The following is a 26,612-nucleotide window of genomic DNA, read 5'->3' on the forward strand; positions in this document are numbered from 1 at the left end:
GCTACCACAAAGAAGTGGTAAACCCCTCGATTTCAACCCCTGATTTACTCGAAGGGTGTTTATCGAGGTTACCTGTGAATTCGCCTCGAGTGTTCGACACCACGTAACGTGCACAAAGTATTGTTTCGTACCCGGCTTGTTATAAACGTTAACACGGTAATTCGCGGAAACGGCACCGTTGAATCGATGGAACAAACGCGTCGTTTTCGAAATTGCGTTTTCTAATGGAAAAGGATTTTTCTTACGTTGATGGCTCGCTTTTACTGAAATATCGACTACGATTCGTCTGAATTTCGAAACTCGTTGGATTTCCAGTAAAATGATAAGCTACCGCGGAATGAACCATTTCGTCCTGAACTTGGAGCAAACTTTATCTCCGACGACGCTTATCACCGGCTCGAATCCGCCGGAAATTGTTCGCGAAACTTGAAACCTGAAACAATTTCAACCGGTTGTTCAACTTGCCTCACCCTGGGCCAACAGGTGCGATGCTTTAATTCGTTGATTCGCGGTGAAAGTTCAAAGGGAAATTATTTAACCGCCTTCCTTTCTCTCGTATTTTCTTTATATTGTTCGATTATAATTAATAGCTTTCGATTCGTGTGAAATCTCGACGATCGAGGAGCGAGGAAGCGTCGTGACGCGTGCGCGACTTTCAACGAGCGTAAATTCTCGTTGATTCGAAAGGTTTCGTTGGCACGTTAATTTTCAGTTAGCATACACCCGACGGCGCTTGGGTGCTCGACGAACGAACCCTTCAAGGGCCAAGTACCATCGTACTCGAGTAATAGCTAAGGTTGTTAACTCGAGGCTTACCTTAAGCCAGAGGGTAAGTACGTTATCTTTTAGAGGACAGGAATATAAAAAATGATCGCTTTCCACGCGGATAGAATAGCGAAAGGTTGCTGGAATGTACATTACTTTTATCCCTGCCTCCTGGTAATCTGCGTTTCACTCGACAAAGGAAAAAGATTTTACGTCGCATGAATTTTAAGGATCACTGCAAACGTTTCGAGTTTCGTACTCTCGCATGCAAGAATGAAATTTTCAATGTTTTTCTGTCCAACGATTGATTACGGAGGAAACAATAGCAGACGGGAAATCGATAATCTGACGCAGAAATCTGGGCAAACCGAGTTTCCAAAAGTTTGCCAATTCGTTAACAAGATAAATGTCCGCGTAATGCTTCGAAGCATCATTCGGACAAGGGAGGATACGAAAGGAAGAACCGAAGCCGACCGGATCCAACTTCTCCAATATTGTTCGTTGTTTGACAAAGAGACAACCAGCAAGTTTCGTTTCACCGACGCGCTAATAGACAGACACGCACGGAACAAATCTATTGGAATGTAACTTTCCGATCAACCTAGTTCGCCCGGTCGAAGCAAATAACGAAATATCATTCATCGGTTTCAGGTGTTTCCCTATGAAATTCAATATTTTCCTCCGCAATTAATTCCATTGAAAGCCCCCCATTCACGTAAATTTCAATTTTCCATGAAAGATATGCGATTATTAATATCAGCAGCTAATTAGCCGCGCAAAGTTATCAATTTATACGAATTGAAACGTTCAACCGCTCGCGTTACCATTGTTCATTTATTTCGCGTAACTAACAATCGACTTACCTTTGTATCTTTCATTCCCCATATCGAATTTTTACAAGCTATCGCGTTATCCGAAGCTCGCACCAGATGTTTCTTCGCGCCAGTAATTCGTTGCATAGCTGTAACGCATACGTGAGTAAAATTGCGATAAGAGAAATGAAGAGCACGAGTTTACAGTTTATCATCGAGCCAGCCTCTCTTTAATCCTTGCCTTTTCGATCTTTTCTCCTACGTGTATTCAAGACCCCGAAAATATAAGCTTATTATTTTAACCGTAACGTATAGTCCAGGCGGAAAAATGTGGCTGGAGTAGAGCCAGGAAACAAAATTTCCCGCACGCGTTCTTGAGAAATATTTAACTATAAAACACAAATATTGATGTTGGCGATAATACGCGGGGCATGATAGTTACGTACATGCTCGACTTGGAAATTTCATCAGGAGTAATAAATAAAATATGTCCCCTTTCGCGATTAATAAGAGGAAGTTCTACGTTCACGTTAAGGGAAGATTAGAAGCTGTCAAAATTTCATTGAAATGTATAAAGCCTTTCGAACAGCGGAAAGCAACGAGTTTGTTAGCCGATGCAATTTGACGCTTGTTCAACAAACTTTCGGAAAACTTGTCTCTGGCAAACTAATTTCATGCCTTATCGTCATCGAGTTCGAGGCAGAGACGCGTTTACTTTTGTCCCTGCTTCTATAGAAGCTTTTCGATTCTGCGCGACCTGCTCGTTAAACTTTGAATTCCAAACTAGACATGTAATTAAGCAGGTAGCTTCGTTTAACTCGCAAACACGTTCAACGATTCAAATTCGTTCCGAATGTTATTTGAAATCCGGTGATATTCTATTTCAAAGCCGTCCAACGCTTGCCATTCGGAGCATTTAAAATGTATGTACATCTATTCTCGACGATCCTGTATAACTGGACGAAAAATATCTGACTCAGGAGGATCGTCTGACACAACAAAAGCGAGTATTCAAAGTACCGCTGTTGGATAAAATTCAGTTTGAAATTTGCCCGAAGAAAGGAGAAAAGTAGAAAAGGAACTCGCGGGCAATGGGGTAGGAATTCATGGTTGACGTGTTTCCTTTTGCGGCCGGGCGTTTTTCAATTTCGTGCGGAAACGTTCGTGCGTGGGACCGATAAAGTAACACGGGAACAAGAATGGTGAAACAGGTATACGCGAAAGCTCGTTATCGGGATCATTTTCGAAATATCGAAAATCTTAGCGTGTCCTGGATGTGTTTCGCTGGCACCGGTAAACGTAGGTCGACGCCTTTCGGTTGGAGACAAACGTTTACCTGCCACCCCCTACCCGTTTCACCCCCTTTTCTTCCTACCGATTTCGTGTGCACACATGCCGGGACACTGTTATCGCCCGACTTTATCACGGCAACCGCGAGTTATGCCTGCCAGGACCTTACAACCCTGCCGGTTTTACGGGCTATAATTGTCGGCTAGCCTGATACGCTCCGAGCAACTGAAATTAGTAGCTGCTGTTCGGCTACGAATGAATCGTAAAACCTACTCGAGAAACAATGAATTCGTTGCGAATACCTTATTTTATTGCTTCGTTTAACCCTTTCACTGCTATGTTTCTTGTATATCTTATTCTCAATCAAATAAAAGTTACCAGCGCGTATTACTAATTACACATCATGTTATCGAATTAAACAATGGAAAAATAAATTAAAAAATAAATTGAGAAATTAAATGAAATAAAAAGGAAAAAAAAATATAAATGTTATTTCGTACATACAGAATGTTTAAACCTAGAATACTCAGTACCCAAAGGGTTAATACGAAAGAAACACGCAAGGATTAGAGGGAACAAACCTTTGGAATATTCAGTGGGGTGCAAGAAAACAATTTCCTCCCGTTTAAAACACTCGCCGGTTCTATTTATTTTCTATTTATTCGGTGTTTTCTAGCGGGTTGACAAAAGGGCAGATGGAGAAAAGGCGAGAGCGATTCGCGGTCCGTTCGACAGGTCGCCTTTCATGGCGTCGTTATCGGTGCGGGTTCACGTGTTGGGCGTAGCTGATGAATGGTCCCGCGTCTGCAAAGGCACGCTCGTCACGCGAAACGTTATTTATAACTTTGGCTTCGAAGCTTGTACGTCAATCGGGTAGGTTTTTTTGAATGAACACCTTGCGATTTGCACGGTGAAACTGATACGGGATCGCGACCGGCAAATGACAGCTTTCCATTGATTCTGAATCCTTTTCGCGGTGACTCGATCCTCATCCCAGACTTACCACGAGTATCAATCAAAAACCTGGTATAACGTTCCCCGAAAAAGTTAGTACTTTCGAAGGTATTTTAACTTCGCCCTGGTAAAGTAGCGCGATACCATCTTTCCATTGCATTTTAAAATGGCTGGACCATTTGGGAATTTAAAAAGAGTCATTAGCGGAGTCTCGATAGGAAAAGTACGAAAAGTTGATAATCGTAAATGAGAAAAAATATATCTTTCGATAAAGTTCGCCTGATTGCATAAAAATGCATAGAAATGCATTAATGCATGTCAGCCGAAAATATCATTTCACTTTTCTCAATTCGCACGTTTTGCACGTTCTAAACGTTTACACCGTTTCGTTTGCGTGTAACGCACGGTTTGCATATATTTTCCATACTTCGACGTGTCATAAGTTCATAAACAGTTTACCGATAACGTTGCGACAGGCAATTCGTGCGCGTAAACGATACCGAAATTGAAAGCCCGGCTGAGTTCGACCTACTGGCCGATACGTACACGGGATAGAGAACATAATCTCGGTTAAGTCGGTTAATTTGCCAGGTATGTGTACAATAGTTACACGAAATCATGGTAAAGAGGAGTTCCATTGTTGAAATCGTCTCGAATACCATTGGAATTTAATCGAAGAACAAGTAGCTAATTCTTCGCAGTACAATTAATTCGTTTAATCGATGGTTTACCAAGCGTACTTGGCCCTCATTCGGTATCAATATCGGTGAATATATTTTTCACGGAAGAAGGGTGGAACGAATTCGAATTTCGCTATCCGTCCGAATGAATTATACCAACGTTAGCTCATAATTCTCGTCGGTGGCGCGTGCAAGCGTGCACGAAACGTGGAACGTGTATTCATCGCGCGAAAAGCAGAAGTTATTACATCAGTGTCCCGCGCGAGCGAAATTTTCCTGCAAATATTTCACAAAGCGAGGGTTATAAAGTAGATTTCATCAAACTTTCCCGTATAGTTGTTAAGCTTGAGGCTTGGCCCCGGTAATACGAGCACCTGTAACGTCATTTGTTTCACCCTTGTGTCGTCAAAATATTACACCCTCTTTACATATTTTCCCTCCACCGTCCTACCGTTCGACGATCCCATAATCGCGTCTAACGGTATCTGATCGCACGTGACGCGCGGAAAATTAAGATCACCAGCTGATTTTTCAACCTGTCGCCCATAATAATCCCTTGCATTTTACTCGAACATCCCTCAACGCGGTTCGGATATTAATCCTTGTTCCCCGAGCCGCATCGAAAGCACGCCGATGCTGATAGCGTTTTGAATAACGTAGAAAAATATCTCGTCAGCGTTCCCATTAATATTTCTTCCGAATGAGTATAATAAAAATCATTTCGAATCAAATGTACAGCATCGTTGACAGTTCAGCTTTTACGCGCGACCTTTCCATGATATATTTTTAACGCGCGTCAATCTTGTAGCGATTTCGCGCGACAAATGCTCAACAATCCTATCAGCAAACGAAACAAATTATCGACGCTAGACGATATGACATTTTTCATTTAATATTAAAATATTGGATTATATAATAAATTTTAAAAAAATATACCAGAACTTCCCCTTAAACAGACCATCTGCTTCAATAAGAACCCTTATAATCGAAGTGATACGACGTGATTACCGGTCTATCGTTAATGGCACCCCTCTGAAAAATAGAAGTATCGTTGGTTTCGTACCTCGATTCCGTACTCGTTGCACGCCCTGCCACACTTTCTGCCCGTGACACACAGTGCCGTACGTCGTGACCGACAAGGGCTACCCTTACGACTACACCTACACACCCGGCTGCGAGAATATAGGTGAGCTTGCTTGCTGACATACACGCGCACACACGCCTACAGGGATATGTACGTGTGTACGAAGATGCTGGTGTATCGAGAGGACTTTACGTGTGCGCGGACCCTGTTCGTGGACCCTCTGCGCGTTTCCACCATCACAGGAGGTGGATCGGAAGCGCGCATGCTCCCACGGCCGACAATCTCCCCAGTCAGGGTAAATCTACCACCGAATCAAGACGTGGTGCGTGTCGACGCGTCCTCCTCTCTACGATGTCGCGTACACATAGCCGTGATTTTTATTAAAAAAAAAAATGATAAATCCTCCCCCCGTTTGACCGAGTTAAACCCGCTCGGCGATGAGAAGAAACTTGCCGACCACCCTTCTCGCTACGTTCCGTCAGACTTGAACCGTGTGATCAGTGTAAATCGTGTTTCCAGGAGTTCGTATCGACGGATAATCCGACGAGTTTCAGTGGAACGAATCACGTTTGACGTGACCGCACGTGAAAACGATGTTGGAACTTTGTTCGCGGGGATGCGATAGGCTTTGAATGCATCTTCCTACCCTTTCGATCGACCGAAGTGCATCGAACTTTCGATCTCGCTTACGTTTTGAAAATGATAAAACGTTGATGATAAGGATGAAGCGTTTCGCGAAACGGACTCATAGACGCTTTGGAGATTGTTTCTGGTGTTGATTCCTTTCTAACCTGCTTTAAATATTCGATGAACAATCGAATAGCGGGCGTTCGGCTATCGGACTGAGCTCGAGGAACGAAAGAGTTGAAGGAATTGAAACGATCCACACGGAGGATCGAAAGTTTCCCGGTTTCACGGGGAAAGTTGACGGCGTAAGCGTTCCCGATGCGCGTCCTCTTCATCCCCGTGGCGGCTAGTGCGAAAGGTGGCATATTTGAAACTTGAGCAACGTCTCCATCGAGCAGTGCGCGCGCGAGTTTTCCGCCAGTTTACGCCCTGGAAGAGGGAACGTCCTATGGAAGATCCACGGAAGGACAATAGACCGAAGGATAATCGATCCTCGTACGCGATCGAAGCGTCGCGGGGGTGTTTCGGATCGGACTAACGTCGAGCCTGCCTCGGATCTTTTCCTCTCGCTGTTCGTATCAGCGTCGGACACCGTTCCCCCATTACCGGGACGATGAGAACGCGTTCGCGATAGAGATTCCCTCGAGTCGTTTGTGTTTTACGTGACAGTGAGTGGACGGTGCGCTGTCAGCCGGCGAAGAGGATGTGAATCGCTTCAGTATCAAAGTGAACGCGACGTTGAAAAAACAGTTGCGGACATGGCTTTGAGGTGGCAGGCGAGGCTGTCCATTGCTGCCATACTCTTCATGTGCACCGAAGGTAATTGCACGTTCTCTTTAAAAAACGTTCTTTCCTCGAAAGTGAAACAGGGGAAAAAGAATCGGTGTGCTTGTGAAACGAAAGAAAATTTCTTACCGATCGATCAATTTTACACCCGAGAAAATAAATATTAAGTTTCGGTATTTGCGACAGTCCTCGATATGGACGTTATTTATGGGTGAAAAAATTGCTTGATCCATACGGACGGACAGAAGTCATTCGATCGAGAACGCGGGTAGCTATCGAGCGGCAAACTGGTGCCACTAATGGAATTACCAGCGGCATGCATGCGTGCGTGCGACGCGAATTTATAGGATGCATTATTCATGGGTCAGTCTAGGTCTCTGCCTCGGAGTGATACACACGATCACAGGGAAAGCTTTTTCTTTCTGCCATAAAACGCGACACTATTTCTCTCTCTTCAACACTTGTTTTCTCGTTTCGTTAATATCGATCTAGTAAACTAATTACCAGACGCGACGTCGCGTGGTGTTATTCGCGTTCTAATATACACGAAACAGGTTCGATCCTCTCGAAAATCAAACGCGCCTACTACTCTTAGGGAGCATCCTGGCTAGCTACACTCGGTTCACACCTCGTTTACGCCATTGTCGTTCTAGACGAACAACTTTGGCAATTCCGTTCAACGCCGTACACGCCACCGTCTATCTTTGTCCCCTGGCAAAATTTCCTACGGTAGATTAAATCCTGCCTTTGCGCTCCCTGATACTCTATAGCGATTGTATTTTACCAGAAAATGAATAATTATCGTTGAAATAATGGGTTCATATTTTTTCCCCTTATGAAATAGTTTTCTCTCGGTTCTGGAAACGAAGGAAATAGACTAAAATAACTCTTTGTTGCCCGTGTGCAAAATAGCTGAATAATGGAACCATCTCGTTACTATTTACGGTTGCTACAATCTTCGTACGGGGATTTGTTTGAAGATGTTTCTCGCTCGATTCGCTGTACCACGAGCAGCCAGAGAGAAGAGCATCGTTCCTTCCGCTGCGCAAACACGTTCACTATTAATGCATTGAAAATAGGTGAAATTAAACGGTGCACACCGTCGGTTATCAACGACTCCACCGAGAGTATGTATAGAGCTTCCCCGAACAGTCGCTAGTTTGCTTTCCCAGTTCTTAATACCTCGTATCCTACCTAGAAGCTGTTTATACAAGAAAATTGCGTTCGTTGGAAATAGCCTTCGGTTTTTTCGAAGAAACTTTCAGACGAATTGCATCAACATTGCCACGAACGCGAAACTAATTTTCTCGAAGGAGAAGAAATGCATTGCGATGCAATGAAATTGCAGTCTATGAAAAATATTAAAGAATTATCGTTTTTAGTCGACCTACTTCTTTTATTATTACGGCTCGCGACTACTATGGGATCACCGTTCGTCTTTTCATTTCATTAACTCGATCACTTAATGAGATCGTTTACGTACTCGTAGCTCACGGTTTAATTCATCGTCGGCTTTGTTTTACTCGTTAATTACAAATTCGTAGATACATAAATTCGTCCGATTTTTTTTGCTAATTAATAGTCGGCTCGTTTAGCAATTAACGCAAAGAACATTGTATTGTTAAGAGGACGATATTGTTTTAAAAATTTCTACCGATCTCTACCCCGTGTATCGTTGCTTTTCCCCTCGCCACGCTAACTGATTTCAAACAATGCGAACGAAAAATTTTTTCCCCAACAAAAACTGTAAAAATCCATTGTTGCGAACGGTCCACGGTAACCGGATGAAAGGAGGGAAATTCTACATTTGCAAAATTAAGGGAGAGATTCGGGGAAAAAGCAAAATACTCCGGTGAAATTGGCAAACATGGAACGCGATTAGAACGCGATCGTTGTGTTTCGTTAAATAAATTCAGGTCATTGTTCTATTACAAAAAAAAAGAAAGTTTCAACGGCGAAGAGTAATAAAAAAAGTTGCGTTTCTCTTCGCTGCAACGTTGCTACATCCCGAACAATTGTGTCACTGTATCGCCGTTGCACTTGTATCGGATAGATTCAGTTGCTGGCTGTTTCTTTTCAAGCAAACCCAAGAACTTTTCGAAATCTTATCTTATTGCCTCGCTTCGTCGCCGCCGAGTTTCGTAGCTTTAGCTGCACGTTATCGAACTCGCTCGCCGGAGGAACCATTGTGATTCCTTTATCTGGATGATAAATTGAGCTATCCCGTTTCCGTCCTGCGAGTTTTGCGGAGAACGATTGCGGCTTCCCTTGTAATCGTGGAATGTCCTTTCTTGTCTCAGCAAAAGAAGAAAAAAAAAAAAATATAGTTCAACGTTTCGAATCGGCTGTCATCGTAAATTCATTTGAAAGCAGGGTTGGTTCGTAACAAAAACCCTGCTTCTCGAAGACAACGAATAACAATGGTCGTTTTGATCACCAACCCCCGTTCAATTATTCTCGCGGTGAAGAACAACGAGTCGAACGGATACGGGGAAATTATCGAACGCTCCGGATACGCTGGTTGCTGTTCCGAGGAAAATACACTTTCCTCCGTACACTTTCGCGAGGCTTGTTATTACAAAGTCCTCGTAGAGTAGGAAACATTAAGTTCCGGCGTGTTTTAATTACGAGCCTAAGCGCGAGCACCCTCGACCCGCTTTAAACGCAGAGGTCCGCGCCCTCCCCCGCCGACGCCCCGACCCTGCCGTCGACACCATCCGAGCTGCATTTCCGCGTCACGTGACGAGTGACGATAAACTCACAAAATCATGACCGTTCCATTATTTCGCGACGTGGCCCACTTGTCCCATAATGGTGATACGTCGCGTCGTCGGTTCGTTCTCGCGACGGAAGAGGATCGACCTTTGAGCGCAGGATTTACAGGATATAGAAAGAAAAGAGGGTAAAAAGGGAAGTAAAGGAGTGACGGTGGAACGGGGTAGAGGTCGAAGAAAAAGAACGAAGGGAGGCTTCGAGCTTTAATTAATTGCTTTTATCTCCTGCTACTCTCTGTCCCTCTTCTTTTCTCCTGAAACGCTTTTCCTTCCCCGTCTCGTATTTTCCTCCGAGTCTTTTTTTTTTTTTTTTTTTTTTATTTTGATCGTACGGGACGGCTAAGGGAATGCCTGCTCGTTTCGAAGGAACGAAGCGATGAAATCTGATCCGAGATCGTTAACGAGTCTAATAGGGCCAATACGGTGCAGCTTATACGCCGATAAATTGCGAAGACGTGAGATCGGGACGGTTCTCCCGACAAGCGACGGCTGCTTCAATGGCCATAGGGCGATTTATCGTTTAAAGAGATTTTTTTTTTTGAAGGGAAATTTTTCACTTGCCCCGGGTTAGTACCTCCAGGGCTGCACCCGATCACAGTTTAAGTTATTCATTACCAGAGTTTCCCCATTATGCCCCCATTATCCGTCTGCCTACATTAATTGTTTGCCTAATAGAATTCGATTCGTCGTACCATTGGGGACCCAAATCTAGAAATTATGATAATTAGGCGTAAACTTGAACGATGATGTAGACGGTGTGATTTTCTTTTCTTTTCTTCTTTCAAAGTGAAACAATATCATTTAATGGAGGATGTTTATTTGCCGTTATAATAGGCCAACGGAACTGAAGAACGTCAAGGAAACAAATACCCTGGTTAAAAATTGTACGGTGATTGTTCGACGGAGTAAATTACGAAAGCGTCCAGTCATTGTTATGCAAATTTTCCAGTTGATATTTTTACCCTTTCAGTATCAAAACGGATGAATTTAATTCACGTTTCCTACGGGTATTTACTCTTTTTTTTTTTGTTTTTTTGTTTTATTATCGTACGAATATAATTCAGTTGGTGCGATTTCGTTTCGCGAAATTCATTTTTGCGAGCGGCGATCTCATCAAACAATAAAACATAACGTGTTATATTTTCCCCTTTTGTCGTTCGCGTAACAGAATTGTTAATTTCATTCGCAAAAATCCCGATTGAATGTACCTGAAAATCTGCAATTGCGTGCCAATTTTTTATTCATCAAGATCCTCATTCTATACAAGCCCAGCTCGTTAACTTTTATTGAACGCGTAACCGTTTTAACGATGTAAGTGACCCAGTTGCGACGATTCCAACTAATATTATCTCTTGGGAAAGCTCCATCCCAGCCTTACAACTCTCTTTCTCCCCCGAGATGTTCTTCATATTTGAGGATGAATTTTTAATCACGAACAAACGTTGATAAACAGTTTTCGTAACAACAGTGTTCCAACGTATAGTGAAATTTCTCTTCACAATGGGATCTCGATTACACGGACAAACATTCTAAATATTCCATGCAAAGCAGAGTGACGCGAAACTCTGCACAGGGTGAGGCTGTATTTCGTAGAGGAAAATAAATTTTTTAAGCAAACGTTCCGCGTACAAAAGGCCTTTGATTACCATTCTCCGGAAGATCCTAACGATCAAAAGCTCTCTCGTAATTGAATCAGTTTATCGAAAAACTAGATCGCGACGAGTAAATCTGCATCGACGCTGAAAGACACGTCCGAAACAGAATCGCAGGAGAATGCAATAAAGCAAGCGAACGGTAATTCCATTAAAAGCTCGAGCGATTGTACAAGTACTTGCAAGTCGTATCCACGCGAGCCTCGTACGAACAAGCTGGCAACACGGAAGCGGAACTTATCGCGGCCGCGTATATCAATATTCCCGTCGTTTTGCTCGCGTCTTGTTCCCATCCACAAATCATCCGCAGTGGCGGTACCAGAAAGTTTATAGCACGTCGCGGCAGCGTACGTACGCGTACATAGCACACCGGGAGCTATTTATTTCCCGCAATCTGCGGTGACAAGGAAAAAATAAGTGACGGGAGTCCCTGCATACCTTCGCAACGTAAGCTCGAGAGACAAATCTGTGACGGGGTCACGCGACCGTACCCTTCGTGTGATTAAATTACATTGCCTATTTAGAAAGATAAGGTGCCCTCTTATCGAACTTATTTATCGAGCCCCGGTTAGCTTTTCTAGCCGCCCCCTCGCGAGACCGATGCGATGTGCCGGCGCACTCCGCGGTTTCAAGCCGAGCCCATTTAATTCGCTGATTTACACTAAATACGCACGTGAGCTGGCGCACGATAATTAACGCCGCTCTGAAAGGAACAGCTTGTATTCATTTTTCCTCGCGCCTACCCGTTAGCATCGTCGACCGCTTTATCGCGAGGATTAATTCGAACCGCAGAGGGGTAGGGGGTGCAACTCGCGCACCGGTGGCTCTGAAAGTTTTGAGAATCGTAACGGGAAGAAAAAAAAAAAGCAACACGCTCATTAATTAGCCAGGCTTTCCCCTTACCGTAACTTTACCGACTGCTTTATCGCGAGGATTAATTCAAACCGCACGGGGTGCTTGGATCGCGTTCAAAGTTTTCTGAATCGCGAACGAAAATTGCAACAGCCTCGTTAATTAACCAGCTTTCACGCCTAGTATAGTATTTCAACGTGTGTGAATAATTCTCTTCCCATTATCCCTCGGTACGTTCAATTTCGAACAAACGAACACCATTCTCTACCGAAGGAAAATGTGTTTCCTGAATCCTGTTGTTCCTTTTTTTTCGCCCGTACTCGCAATAACGTAGTTTTCATCCTCTGATTCGAGTCTGAAACTCATCGACGAAGCGTGTTCGAATCAATTTGATTGTTCATTGACTGCACCGGCCGCGTATACGTTTCGTACGTCAGGTTTTTGCGATGAAATTTCCGCGAAACCGAGCGACATGTCGATACGTTTTCCCTCGCTGAAAATTGCTCGCGCTTTGACGATATTGTTGCGCCGCGAACAATGCTTTTGAATGTTCGATTCGCTCGCGGTCGGCAACGCGGATGGATACTTTTAGGAAAATGTGAAAACATCATTTTAATTATCCCCGTCCCGAGGAAGTCGCGACGAAGGTACAAGTCGCAGAAGCCTGAAATAAGATCATAACTCCGTGGAAAACGATCTTTTCATGGTTGGCTAAGGGTCGTTCGCCTTCGAGTCCCAAAGCGATCTAAATATTCAGATCAGCGGCGACGAAAGCCGAAATCCTCTCTCTGTTCCTTCCTCTCGATTTCTCTCTGGCTCTTTCCGCTTGGAAATGGCGGGGAAATGCGGAGAGAAACGGACCGGGAACCGCAGCCGGGAGTCCCTTAAATATCTTAATCTCTAAACGCCAATGTGATTCGAGTGAAAATCCCTCGGGCAAAGGTGTACCGGTAACGGTCGTAGGATCAGGGATTTCGAAGGAAAGTAATTTAGCCCTTTGACACGCTCTGCTAGGGATCGCGACACCGCGAATCCGTCTAACCGGTAAATCCCCGAGTGAAATTTCTGAAATTCCCTGCCAACTCGACGTGGCTCGCAACAAAACGATATCGTACTGGTTAATGGGAGGAGACAGGGTGGATGCAATTGCAACGAATCCAGTGGCGGTAACCGAGGACTCTACTGTCATAACGCGAGTTACCGTCCGCGTGAAACGACCGCTCCAATTTACCAGAAGTCAGAAGGACAGACCCGACGAATACGGCTTTTTCTCACCTGGCTGAAAATGAATGGGTGGCAATTTGTCGCGCCGCCAGTCGGCCATAAGTCATTGAAAATTGTCATTGCATTTCATCACTGCCGCCGTTGGGAGTAATTTTATTTTCTCTGAAACTTCCCAACGAGATCCGTCATTATTTTTCATTAGGCACGATTTACCGATGATAGACGATCCTGACCGCGCGCTCGATCATCTTGGCAATTATGCTTATCACCCCGGTAAAGTTTCCTCGAGAGCCGTTGGAAACGTAAATTTTCCCCGTTTCGATAAAATATCGTGGCAAGTTATTTTCACGATGGTACTCCGAATTGATTCTTATTGTTACCGATATTGATTACACGTTGAATATTTAACGACAGTTGTAAAGTTTCAAGCGGGTCTGACGACACGCGTTCGTTTCCACTGCGGTAGTCGACGCCCGTTTCTGTAATCTAACGTTTCAGATATGCTGTTTCGAATTTCCAATGTAATTTCACTGGTATCCAATATTTTCTCCCTTTCCTCGCCGTTAAACTCTATCCTAAGGCGAGATAAACAGTCGCTAAAGCGTTCGGAACAATTACTCCGGATCACCGAGCGTTCGATCGATAATAATTCAACGAAGCATCCTGCTGAAAGCTTGTTCCTCAAGAAGGTTCTTCTGCTCGTGAAACACGCGTGTATCGATTATATTTTCGCGTCAAATAAAATTCTTCTCCATAAAACGGAAATATGTTTGTTTACCTTATAGCTCGACATCCCTGGCTGACACAGTTCGATAGGCCATAACGCTGTACAGCCATCGCGTGTCTATAAATATTGATGAGCTTTTAGAATAAAGTCTATTTACCGCGCGTCCATCGAGATAAATCGAGGCATTTCGAGTAAATTATACGCGGCTCGAAGGAAATCCACGTTCTTTACCGCGACCTAAAAACCCCTGCAGCGAAATCCAACCGGTCCATGCTGTTCTATGAATACTGATCGCTCGATTCATTTCCGAAAGAGAAAAAAAAAGAGGAAAAGAAAAGCGAGGAAGCTCGTTCCTTCGGTTACGAGTCAGCAAGTTTTCACGTCCTTCTTAATTAAGGAATCGAGACGGTTCAATTAAACGGCGGATCTAACGAGCACCGGATAAAACCAGGAAACAACGTACAGAGAGGTGTATAACGCGTTGCTGACACACATCTGGTAGGTCGATGCGCGAAAACAGGATATAGTATAAAGTGGAGGGAAAGAGGAGGGGCCAAGGGGGTGAGATTTCTAGGAAAGCCAAAGAGGAGTCCCCAGAGTGCAGGGAAAAGCTCGTTATAAGCTCTCGGAGCTTAGTTGTTGCTACAGAATTAATTAAAGCGAGCGCGTGGTAAAGCGCATAAAATATCTAGAAACGTGCCCCCTACTACGCACCAGACGGATTTATTATATTGCTATTCCCCTGATCGCTCGCCGGGCTTAAATAACAGCAACGCCGGCAAGAACGGAGACAAAGTGCAATTAACGGGGCAAAATTCTTGTACTTGGTAATACCTTCCACCGTATTTACGACCATTCTCCAACGATGCTCGATGAGCAGTGTTTGCAAACTTTGTATTGGAAAGCAACGACAAACGATTAACCCTCGTGCAAATTAATTAATTAATTCGTAGCTACGAAAGGTATGATTTTTATGCAGTTGCCAGTGTGGTTTACTTTAGCGATTGAAAAAGTCACTCGCTTAGGTATCGCGGGAGTCGGAAAATTAGCATAGTCGAAAGAACAAGTCGAGGGTGGGTCATGCTTCTATTCATGTATATTAATAACGCACGCAACTGCATACGCGTTTCGAGCGACTAGACGACTGTATCGTACCCGGTGCTTTTTTTTTTCAACGTTTTTTTCCCTCCCTGCCGTTGATGGATTACGAGAAAAACAACGGAGGACGATGCAAGCCCTCCGGCTAGGGGTACCTTTTCTCCGCCGCCACTCCGACAGCCCATTCTCTACCTAATTCACTCTTAAGCCAAAGTGTAATGAGCTCTGATCTAATCTAATTTCGTCCAATCTCCTTCTGGCTATACCTACATCCCGTGGCTATTATAGTTCGCCGAGAAGTGAACCATAGCCACTTTGTATGAGCTTTCCTATTTAAACTGCTTCTCCCCTATTCTTACCCGCCCGTTCGCTTCGACAATTTATTTGGCTTAGATACGGCCAACAGTTCTTTCCTATTTCCTTATATTCCCACGATTTCCATCTACTTTAGGAGAACGTAAAATTTTATGCACTGAGCAGCCTGTAGCTTTTAACCTAAAGTATTTCGTTAATAAATATAGGTATATTTCAAGCTTGAACAGAGGAGCCTGAGTCAATCGTGACCCAACCAAGAAAATTAAATTGAATTAAAGTTAAATGTATAATTTTTTAATGAAAAGGTTTTATATGTTGGAAGAACAATTTTCGGAGGAACCGTGTAAAATTTAGATATTGAAATTGGGGCTCTCTCCATGGTCCGCCGTCCAAGGATTATTTATCCAAAGCGTCGTATTCGCTATTCAATATAGAGCACGGTTGTAATAACGATTACCATGCAAATAACGAAATAAATGAACATTAATATTCGACGCCTGTAATTATATTAGTTACGACTCTAACAGAGTTCGGGGCCAATGGAGGGGAAATTGAAGCAACGCTATCGGAGTTTTCATAAACATCGTGCTCGCTAGCACGAAGGACCAGGCGAATTTAATGCTCGATTCGAATGTTGAATCTGATTTTCGACAATGGCGCAATAGCGGAGCAATTTAGTCCGTCGGTACCGATAAACGTAATATAACAGAAATAAATGCGTACCCGTGACCACTTAAAATCAATTATTCCCGCTACGCGACGACCATTCCGTCGAACGCATCAAGGGTGGAAATTATTTTTCGACGCGTTCTATTTCCAACGTAGCCGTCGTTGAAACTTTACAGTGGAAAATGCTTTCGCTTTAATTTTCAAAGCTTAATAAAATATCACTGAAAAATGACGATCTACCCTTGTGTGTATATAGAATCGAATGACAGGTCTGTTGGTTCCCTGAAAGCTGTCTAAAGACCGTAATAAAAGCGATTCCTGCCACTTGTCCTGTTCCTTTCAAAAATGATGGATTCACGGCTTGCCTTCCTCCGACAGATCTGCAAGCCGTAACACCCATCCAGATCAACGTCGTTCAACAAAGGAGCTTTCACTTTGCTGGCAATCCGTTTGATCGGTGGATTTTACCTTTCTGTTGCAGATACACTCAGTTTAGGAGATCGTACGATAGACATGGATCGACACGTCGGCCAAAGCAGACCGCGAAACCAATTGCTGGTGGACCCTTCGAGCGTGAAAGCGAAGGCCGAGCCGACGTTCGACTATTCGCAAAACACCAACGTGACAGCCCTGATTGGAAAGACCGCTTATCTGACGTGCCGAGTCCGCAACGTGGGCGACAAAACCGTAAGGCTCTCTTATGATTTCCCAATCGCTCGAGCCCATTATCCGATCTAGCAACGAGGAAAATTTCCACCATTCTCCGACCGACCGTTTCTCGCAATTTCCAATCACCATCGAACGTTTATTTCCATTCGAGAGATGCTTTTCCAACCGGTCCAGGAATAACGCGGAAAAATTGCACGCGACAGGTTAATGTATCAGAAAAATGCTTTCCCCTCTTGCTATCAACGTTATTCCATCGGGGGTTTCGACAAATTTGTGGCCTGGCAAGGTAATTACGACAAAGAACCGCGCGCACCGTTCCTGACTGGAGCGAGACGGGAAATCCAGGCACCCCTTGGTAAAGACCTTAGGAAAAGCGATTTACAGGAAATAATCGAGTTGCTCCGGCTCGATTGGACGTTAATCGACCTTCAAGGCAACTGGAAACTCAATTTTACCGCAGGTCGCGACGTTACAGGTACTGCTCGATCGAAAAGTAATGCCCAGGGTTGCGCAAGGCTACTTGAATTATGACTTTGTCATCAAGTTCCATCGACATTACTATCCTAAAGCTATACAATTACCTTTCCGTCCGACCTGTTCGTCGATTGGCAATTCGGTTACAAAGATTCAACGACCAGTCTGATCCGTTTGATCCTCGCCCTTCGCCATTTTTCAATCTCTCTCGTGTAATTTCTATCGAGAGCCAGGTTTATCCAAGAATAGTTTCTTCCCTGGCATCGTTTTATCTTATCGCTGCGGGACACGTAGGTTGATTCTCGATGTGCAAACCTATCCGACCGCTTTAATACAACCGGAACGTTTGTAATTACAGAATGGAACAAATATTATCTCCCCGGAAACCCTTACCCAGGAAAATCTCTGGACAAAGTTAACCCCAGATTATGTGTACAAGCTTTCTTTCGATTAGTCGTGTTCCTACGTTGTAAAATATTCGAGCGAAAAGCCCGTGGACAAACTCCGGCTCGATTAGTAGCCAAAGTGCAAATAGGATTACACCGGAAGAAAGGAGAAGGCGACACGCGGGGGAGGGATCCCGATAAAACGAACGAGAGATCGTGACGGGTAGATAGGAGGTTCGTACAGTGGAAACAGGGCCGTTCAATTTCGCTATTTGGGAGTGTGTAAACCGTATTAAGCGAATTCATTATACAGTCCGGCAGAGGGTCGAGGTACCTTAATTTCATTCGTTCCTACGCGTCAGCCATGGAATTCCATTCGCTCGACGTCCGAATTACTGGGTCACACGGATTTCCTCGATATGTGATTCCCGCCACTTTGCATGTTATCTCGACACATTTGCCCCCCTTTTCGTTTTATCTGAAAATCCTCGAAATCTACGAATTTCACGTTATCGGATCGATCATCTTTCCCAAGCCTTTATCAATTAGTCTGCTCGTTTTATCTTTAAACGAAGATGGTAATCGAAAAATGTAGCACGGACCGAGAGAATTTACGAGTTTATTTAACGAACGATAACCCGGGATACTTGTAGGTTCGCTTAATGGTCGGTATTCATCATTTTGGACGTGTTCCCTGTAGTTTCGCTTTCCTTCGAGACCCATAACATCTCGTCCGATCTTGATGGGTAAGTTTGCAAGCGTTAAACTGCTTCTGTTCTCGTGCAGTAACGACAGCAGCTCGCCAGACGCTCAGACACGTAAACTTCTTCGAGTAAATACGTTAAGTGGTGGGAAACTCGTACACTAGCCTTCGAAGCTGTTCCAGGAGACAGCTGCCTTTTCCGGTTTACGTCGACGGATGAATTACCGAGGGTATATCGGCGAGACCGAGAGGATTCATAAGCTTTTCACGAGGTTCCATAAAGAAATGGTACGCGTATCGCGTGTCATCATTCAGCAACGGTTTATTAAGTTTTTCGCTCTCGATGATGCAGTTTCCGTCGGGAAACGTACCGAGTTACTCCGAATAAAGCGTTTTATCCTGAAAATTTCTCTATATTCTGTCTTGATATGCCCGAGTTTGTAAAAATGATCGTAGGTCGACGAACCGGGAAAATTCATTGTTTACGTCTGCGCTTTCAGGCTCGCTTTACGACTCAAGTTTTCTTGCAGACATCAGCTTTCTAGGGAGCGATGAAGTTGTAACAAGAGGGGCCGGCTACTCGGGCGAGGTCAAAGATGCTCCAGGTTAATGTAAAACTCCGATACTCGTCGAAGCATCCTTGAACTTTAAAGCGCGAACGAGCCAAAAATATTTCTCTCCCCCGGTAGGTTTTCGATTTGAAAAAAAAAAAAAAAGAAAAAATAAAACCCGTGGAAATATCAGCGATTTCGTGTTTCATTCGATACGAGCTGGGAAGTTTTCGAGCAGAGTTGAAAGTTTCGCCGGTTCATTCACGGATCGGTGATTTTTGGCTGACCGTAAACGCGGAAACAGTGGAAATGCAACGTTGCTGCGGTCTCTTTTTTCGTATCGGGATGAAATCGCAACGGCGGAAGCTGTTCCGTCGAGCCAGACTTCCGCAGAGTTTACGAGATTACTTTCTCGTTCCCGGTAAGAGGCAGGTCCGCCGTGAGAGCGCATACACCGCTGATGAAATTACCGTCGTCCCCGAAGACGTCGAACTTCAGCCTAGCCGAAGTTTAAATGTCTCCTTCGTCGAAACAAATTATGTATTACACGCGGCGGCGGATACTGTTCGTCGGATCTGACGTCGACCCTATCTACTCGAGTTGCAGTTCTCGCGCCTTCGAGTCTTCAAATATTTAACGCAACAGAACGAACAGACGAATGTGAAATATTGATTCCCGAGCCGACGTTCGTGTACGCCTGGCACGAGAATTTCCAAGAATTTTCAAAGATTTCCCGAACTTCCCGCCTCGGGGCTTCGTTTTATCGCTTGCAATATTTAGCCACCCGGTTCGTACAACGTGTACCTCTTAAAGTGATCTATGCTTCCGTTAAAGCGTTTTAATTTTTCGTTAAACTACGCGGTAAACAGGGATGAATCGTCGTCGGTGAAAATGAAACAGAAATTTTTCTACTCGTTACCTGAAAAATGGAAAATAATTTTTCAAACGAACGTTCACGTCATCATCGAATTCACTTTAACGATCGGTGGTAGCTATTCAAAGCACTCCGAACGATCTGCCTCGATAACCATCATTGACTCCTCTTTGAAATTCCGTTTGCAAAGGTATCCTGGGTCAGGAACAGAGACATTCACATTTTAACGGCAGGGTCGTACACCTACACGAGCGATCAGCGATTCCAAGCGCTTCACAAAAAAAATACAGGCCAAAATAGCGAGTGGTCTGAATGGACTCTTTGCATAAAGTGGGCGCAAGAGAGAGACCAGGGACTGTACGAGTGTCAGATCTCCACTATTCCCGTCAAGTCGCACCAATTTCGTTTAAACGTCGTTGGTAAGTTTTTATTCACCGACTACATTATTACGGGTCGTTACAGTAAAGAGTCGATGTAAGAGAAACGCTCGGGCTACATTTCCTGCATTGTTAAAACTTTGCCGACAGCCTCGAACATAGAAAAGGATAGCAAGTGAAAAAATTATCGTCAATTAAGCCAGTAAGCGTAGTCCAAACTACACCGTGTTTTGTATCATTTTAATCAGAAAAATGTTACAAATATTTTGATAAAAGCTCCGTAAGAAAAATAACAAAATTTAATCCTTGAATTATTAGTATATCTTATCGATATGTTCGATCTCAAATCGTATTACACTAATTTTTTGGTGTTGTACCCCTCCAATGATGAGAATAAATTCTTCGCTTACATCGAATCTTCACTGTAATTGGATAAATCACAAAAAAAAAAATGAATCTAGAATTCCGAGTGCTGGCTCTCAGCACGATTCATAAAATAATGATCCGAATGTATTGAACGAGCTATCGACGAGCCATTGAGTAAATCCTAATTCTACAGAGCGCGACGTCGACCTCGTTATTTCAATTAGAATGACCTTGGCCACCGTTAACAAGCTTCGACTCGTTAATTCAACGCGGATCGGTAAAGTACTTTCTTCGAGTATCTTGCACGGGAACGGGTTTCGCGGTAATTTCAACGAGACTAGGGATCGTAGAGAGGGTTTTCACGAAACGATCGAAGGAAGAGAGAAAAATAGGAGTGGTTCTTTGTCGCAGTACCGACAGCAACGATACTGGGTGGTCCAGATCTGTACGTGGGCGCTGGAAGCACGATAAACCTGACGTGTGTGATACACTTCAGCTCGGAACCACCAGCCTACATCTTTTGGTACTACAACAAGCAAGTGTTGAGCTACGACAGTCCCAGGGGTGGCATCTCGGTGATAACTGAAAAGGGCGGCGACGTCACCACCTCTTGGCTCCTTATTCAGACGGCGCAACCCTCGGACTCCGGGGAGTATAGCTGCAAACCCAGCAACGCCAATACCGCGTCCATCAAAGTTCACGTTCTGAATGGTGAGTGTTTATAAGATTAGATCGTGTAATTTTCAGCTCGAACGACGAGTCGAATGGAAAAGTGGAGAACGCGTTTTCAAAGTACGCGTCGCGGTGAAGCTGTGTTTTCTTAACCCGTTAATTTTCCCGCGAATGCGAGTTTAAACCAACGCGGCTGGTTTCAACCGGCATGGCAGATGGGAAAATTTCCGTCGTTATCGCGCGCAGCTGTCCTCTCCCAGATTTTCGCAGGCCTCTGCAATCGGCCTATCGCGGAACTTGGCAATTACGCGGTCGCCAAGTTTTGCATGTTTATTCAGCGACGGTCTCTCGCGAGCACACCAAGAGAAAACGAGTTTCAACGGTAGCTGAATGTTTGCCCTGGTGTTCACCGATACGAGGAAGCCTTCTCCCACATCCCCGGGGAAATAGTTTCGTTAATGCAATTTTAAACAAGATTTTCCACGACTTTCATTACGTTCCCGTTGTTACGTTAGTCGGTGCTTTTCAGAACCGCTTTACCCGCGAATATCATCCATATCTCGAACACGTTTTGTACGCGTATCATTTTTTTTTACAGCCGGGTCACGTTTTAAATCAAAATTCTTCCCCGAGAGATGCGAAACTTCGCCGTAGCAATTTCGAAACTTGAGCTGATGTTTCTTGTTGAGAAATAGAGGTCGTCGAGCGACGGCGACGAATTTTCTGTCTATGTAAATTACGCGAATTCCGTGGATCGAGAGGTTCTTAGAAAGTTGCGCGGATCGGCTCGAAATCGCGCGGAAATTGCATCTCGGTTCGTCGCATAAAACACTTGGCCAATGCTTAACGAGAACATTTAGCCTTTCGAAACATTCCTCGCGGCTTGGGAAAGCGTTAAAAAGAAACAAAATATTTATTAAATTTTTCAGTGCCCAAGTGCTTCCTTTATGCATATTATAATTTCACGTTACTTCAGTAGATGAAATAAGCTAAACGTCTGGAAAACTGGCGGTAAACAAAGGAGAAGGTGAAAGATCATCCACGATTATGCTGGAAAATCCTTACTGCCTCCGTCTCGAGGTGTTCTCGTTAAACAAACGTCTCGCGTTTTGATTAAAACTACTCTTGATGCGATTCTACAACCGGAACGAACGATTTAGGCAACTCTTTATACGAGCGGATATATTTTCCGCTCGCAACGCAAACAATCCCGGCAACTTTCCCTCTGAAATGCTCCGTCTTTCGCGAAAAAACTTATTTTCCCCGGTTGGAAGCAGCTCGCTTCTTTAAACCCAGGGAACCGTGGCACAGTGATGCATCGAAAACTTCAGCAACGCACAGATTCGCTTGAACCGAGGAGAAAAATGTAGCGTTTTCATTAATCCTTTCATTCCCCATCACGCTTCGACGGTAATTCTTTTAATGGTTTGCTCTGAAAATTTCAACTCCACTTTGCGTTCCCTTCTTAATTATTAATCGGATCACCGATGAATTTCGCGAGCAAGAAATTTCCGCAGCATTTCGAACGCTAACCACGATAGTTACGAAAGCGTTATCATCAAAGGAACAACATCAGACAGCGGATAAATAAAGCGCGTATGATAACACATATTGGGATTCTTGAACAGAGCCGTACGTCATCGACCGGATGCAATCAAGGGCTCTTGATCCTCGATCCCTCACCGCAGCCTGACTTCCTGGAATCCCAGAACTTCCGATATTAATTTATCGGAAGTGCGGCAGGATACGTCGCCAAGAGGAGATCCGACAAAGCGTTCTACCATCGATTACATCAACGCTATCGATCAAAAGTTTACGATAATAATTATCACTCTGGAAATTTATGTTTTCGTGAAAAATGACAACGAGACGTGGAACTTTGCTCTTATTTCTGTTGCAGGCGAACGACCAGAGGCGATGCAGACCGGAACTGCGGGACCCATCTTATCCTCGAGCTGTCTATTGGTGTCCCTCATCATTTTGTACATATCGTCGGTGTAAACGAACGAAAGGGTGTCGACAACGTGGCCCGCAACGCCGATTAGGCCGAGTTTTCAAGTATGTCAGGGTATGTTCTTCGACGAGTTCACGCAACCCGGTTTACCAGGATCGATAGAATCGTTCGTGAACGGACTCTGCTAATTTCACGTGTATCGAGTACCACGATTCTCGTATTCGTACGTTCGATTCCTATGTTCGTCGTCTGCTCGCCAGCTTCATTTCGAACGACTCTTCGATCTCGAGGCGATCTTGATCTAGGAAACGCGTTCGGATCGTCGGGATTAACGGACGCGCGTGTCCGAACGGAGAAATCGTTTAGTTAAGAGAACGTCGACGCTGATACCGTGAACGACTTCGGTTCGATAAAGGAAGATTTTCATAATTAATCCGCGTTTCGGAGGAATATAAATTTCCCACGATCTCGTTTCGCGATGCCTTGATAATCCACGATGAAAGGAGCCGATTCGAGGACGATCGTTCGAATCCTCCGACATGCAGGACACTATTCGGAGGGAAATAAAACGTGACTCGATTTCTCGATCACTCGCCGTTAACAATGGAGAAGGTTCCCCCTTCGAGGATGTTGCAAAATTCCTTCCCTTTATTTGGAGTTTCGAGTATTCGTGATCGAAGGAGTTGGGTAACTGGAAAATTGAAATAGAAGGAATCGAACAGCTTCCTTGATCCGTTCGTCGTTCGTTCGAGGTATTAGCGTCCGGCCAGGGTAACAGGAAACTTGTACATAGCGTCTGTATTATAAATTGTGGCCGGGTGTGATGATAGTTACACGCCGAGTACGCGAGCGTAAATGCGTGCACGCGGCAAAACACACACTCTCTCTCTCTCACGTGAAACCGATGTGCTGGCGGATCTAGTAATTGCGTTTATCGCGGGAAAATCGAGTTTCGCGGTTGAAGTGGCTCCGAACGAGCGACGCGCCAACCATGAACCGGGAATCTTCGTCGACAGGGTTCGTGGAGGTAGGTGAAAATACTAAACGCTGGATCATCGCTTCGAGTTTCGTCAAAGGAACTTCATTTTTTTCCTTTCCTTCCCGTTCTTCCCTTCATTTCCCGGCAGACTTTTTGCTACGACTACGAGGAAGATTAATCGTCATCCGACGAGCTGGAGACACGTTGACCCGGTGTTATTCTTTTCAACAGCGATCGCTTTGATCGAGAGCAGCTGAATTTATAACTATCGCGAATATCATAAACTTCGAATGCCTGGATATTCATTCATTTTTTTGGAATAAAAAATAAAAAGGAAATCCAGCGTCGCGGTACAAAACTCGACAAAGTTAAGCGATGATCTTGCCCCGACTTCCAGGTAATCGAACTTCCCTTTCGAATCTTTGTCGTTCTTTCCGAATCGGTGGTCCGCGAACCAAACAGCGTCAGCTTTCAAACGAATTTCCCTCGCGAGTCCAGAAACCTTTTTACTACTTTGTATATTTTTCCTTCCTTTCAAACGCTTCCCTGCGTGTACGTGACACAACGGTGAGAAAATCTGTAGAACGAGAGCCGACACGTAAATCGCGAAGGATCGTAAAGATAGACAAGGGTTGCACCACCGAGTTGGATCCACTTCGGTCGCGACGCGAGAACACGACAATTTTCACTTTCTATTTGTGTGTGTGTGTGTGTGTGTGTGTGTGTGTGTGTCTGTATCGATGTGATATCCTCGCAGGTAGAGCAGGAAAGTATCGGGCGTGGAAAAAAGTATCCCTTTCCCCGCGGTACACACCAATCGAATTTCCCTTCACTCTTGTGTTCCTATTTACCACCATGCTGGCGATTCTTTCCTCGGACTTGCGCGACCCGTCGGCAAAGACGAAGGGGAGAGCTAAAGAGAGAAAAGCGATTTCCAGCCGGAACATTCGACAGACCGAAAGTTTTTCCAGATGGAAGCGGAAGGCTCGAATCGATACACGAAACGTGACTTCGGCCGCGTAAACTACGGAGAATAATTGCGTGAACCTCGAGAGCAACGGGAGAACGGGTTGAGAAAAGTTTCCGAATTTCTCTTCCCCTTTCGACGGAAAGTACGTGTAACGGATAGGACGCGGTCCATTAACCGACTGACCGTAGATTCGATCTCGCGTCGCGAATTACGTCCGCGGGAAACTCGGCCGGGGATACGTTATTTTGTTGGAAACTCGTTTATCCAGCTGATCGATAATAACGCTCGCGGCTATTTCATAGAAAATCGCGTTTCCTCGACTTGTTCACAGGGTAGATACACTTTTCGCTTTTCACTCACCCCTAAGGCTGTCCCGGAAAATTCCATACGGTTATTCCTCGATTAGCAGCTCCGCTTATCTGAAAATAAAGGAAAATTTAGTAATATTCAATCGCGATCTTCTATTTCATAATTACAAGAGGAAAATTAATTTTCTTTCCCGGAACGGAATGGGTTTTTCAATTTGGTAATTGCACCGGTAACGTAAAGATCCTGTACAAGAGTGTACCACACTTTACGATATTTTCCAGCTAGGAAACAGGCGGTATACTCGGTGAAAGGGGAAACGAGGAAAAGGGAGGAAAGAAAGAAGAGCGGTGCATCGAAACAGACTCTGGATTTCGTTCGTTCCAGTTGAACAAATCGGTCGCGAATCGAATTCAGCTGCCGTCGATGCAATTCGATTCGAGAGTTGTCCTCCCTGCTCGCAAGCTTCGATCTCGTTTCCCTGACCGTGCACAAATCGCTTTGCCCTCGGTGTGGCCACTTTGTTACCGTGTTCGCGGCCTTTTACCCCCGGCCGAAAGGAAAAGTGATGTCGACGAATCGTGGAGAAAAACCGCGCGAAAAATTCCAACGATCGAACCGGCGGAAAGCCTCTCTCTCTCTTTAGAATCTCTCTATCGACTTTTTTCCGACTCGATGCACGCGTTATCGCGACGTATCACCGCACAGACTAGCTAACTAAGCGAAACTAAACAATAAGTGTCGCCGTTCACCGAGACGGCCGTTCGAGGACGCGATTGCGATGAAAAGCTGAGAAAAGAAAAATAAAAAAGATGAGAAACACGTTCGAAAACGGGGCGTCGTAGACTCGGCAAGCCTGTAGCTCTTAATCGACGATGCTGATGCAAGAAAGATGATAAATGAGAGGGAGAATAAAACCACGAAAGAATCTGTAATCGCAGCGATATCGTTTAGACTAGATAGGTATATTATTGTACATACTACAACATTACGATGTTTAATAAATAAAAACGTTGAAAGAA

The 26,612-nt window shown here is 44.4% G+C and overlaps 1 protein-coding gene across 2 annotated transcripts; it reads left to right on the forward strand.

Annotated features, from left to right (window-relative positions):
- The first annotated feature begins 5,892 nt into the window (after positions 1 to 5,892).
- On the forward strand, positions 5,893 to 26,612 carry LOC114874340 (cell adhesion molecule 2-like). 2 transcript variants are annotated; one of them, XM_029183531.2, is made up of 5 exons: positions 5,893 to 7,031; positions 16,791 to 16,996; positions 20,157 to 20,385; positions 21,121 to 21,420; positions 23,279 to 26,612. In XM_029183531.2, the coding sequence occupies exons 1-5, from the start codon at positions 6,971 to 6,973 to the stop codon at positions 23,380 to 23,382; spliced, it is 900 nt and encodes a 299-aa protein (XP_029039364.1). In that variant the 5' UTR covers positions 5,893 to 6,970; the 3' UTR covers positions 23,383 to 26,612. The 2 variants fall into 2 exon arrangements, with proteins under 2 accessions (XP_029039364.1, XP_029039373.1); XM_029183540.2 differs by having other exon boundaries at positions 23,282 to 26,612.

The sequence above is a fragment of the Osmia bicornis genome, chromosome 7, assembly GCF_907164935.1.
Source record: "Osmia bicornis bicornis chromosome 7, iOsmBic2.1, whole genome shotgun sequence".
NCBI classification, from domain to species: domain Eukaryota; kingdom Metazoa; phylum Arthropoda; class Insecta; order Hymenoptera; family Megachilidae; genus Osmia; species Osmia bicornis.

Bases quoted from the DNA above. Each gene is read 5' to 3' on its own strand.
- LOC114874340 (XM_029183531.2), top strand. From the start codon at position 6,971: ATGGCTTTGAGGTGGCAGGCGAGGCTGTCCATTGCTGCCATACTCTTC. The intron at 7,032-16,790 runs GTAATTGCACGT...TTTCTGTTGCAG, and splicing joins ACTCTTCATGTGCACCGAAG to ATACACTCAGTTTAGGAGAT. The intron at 16,997-20,156 runs GTAAGGCTCTCT...CCGTTTGCAAAG, and splicing joins GCAACGTGGGCGACAAAACC to GTATCCTGGGTCAGGAACAG.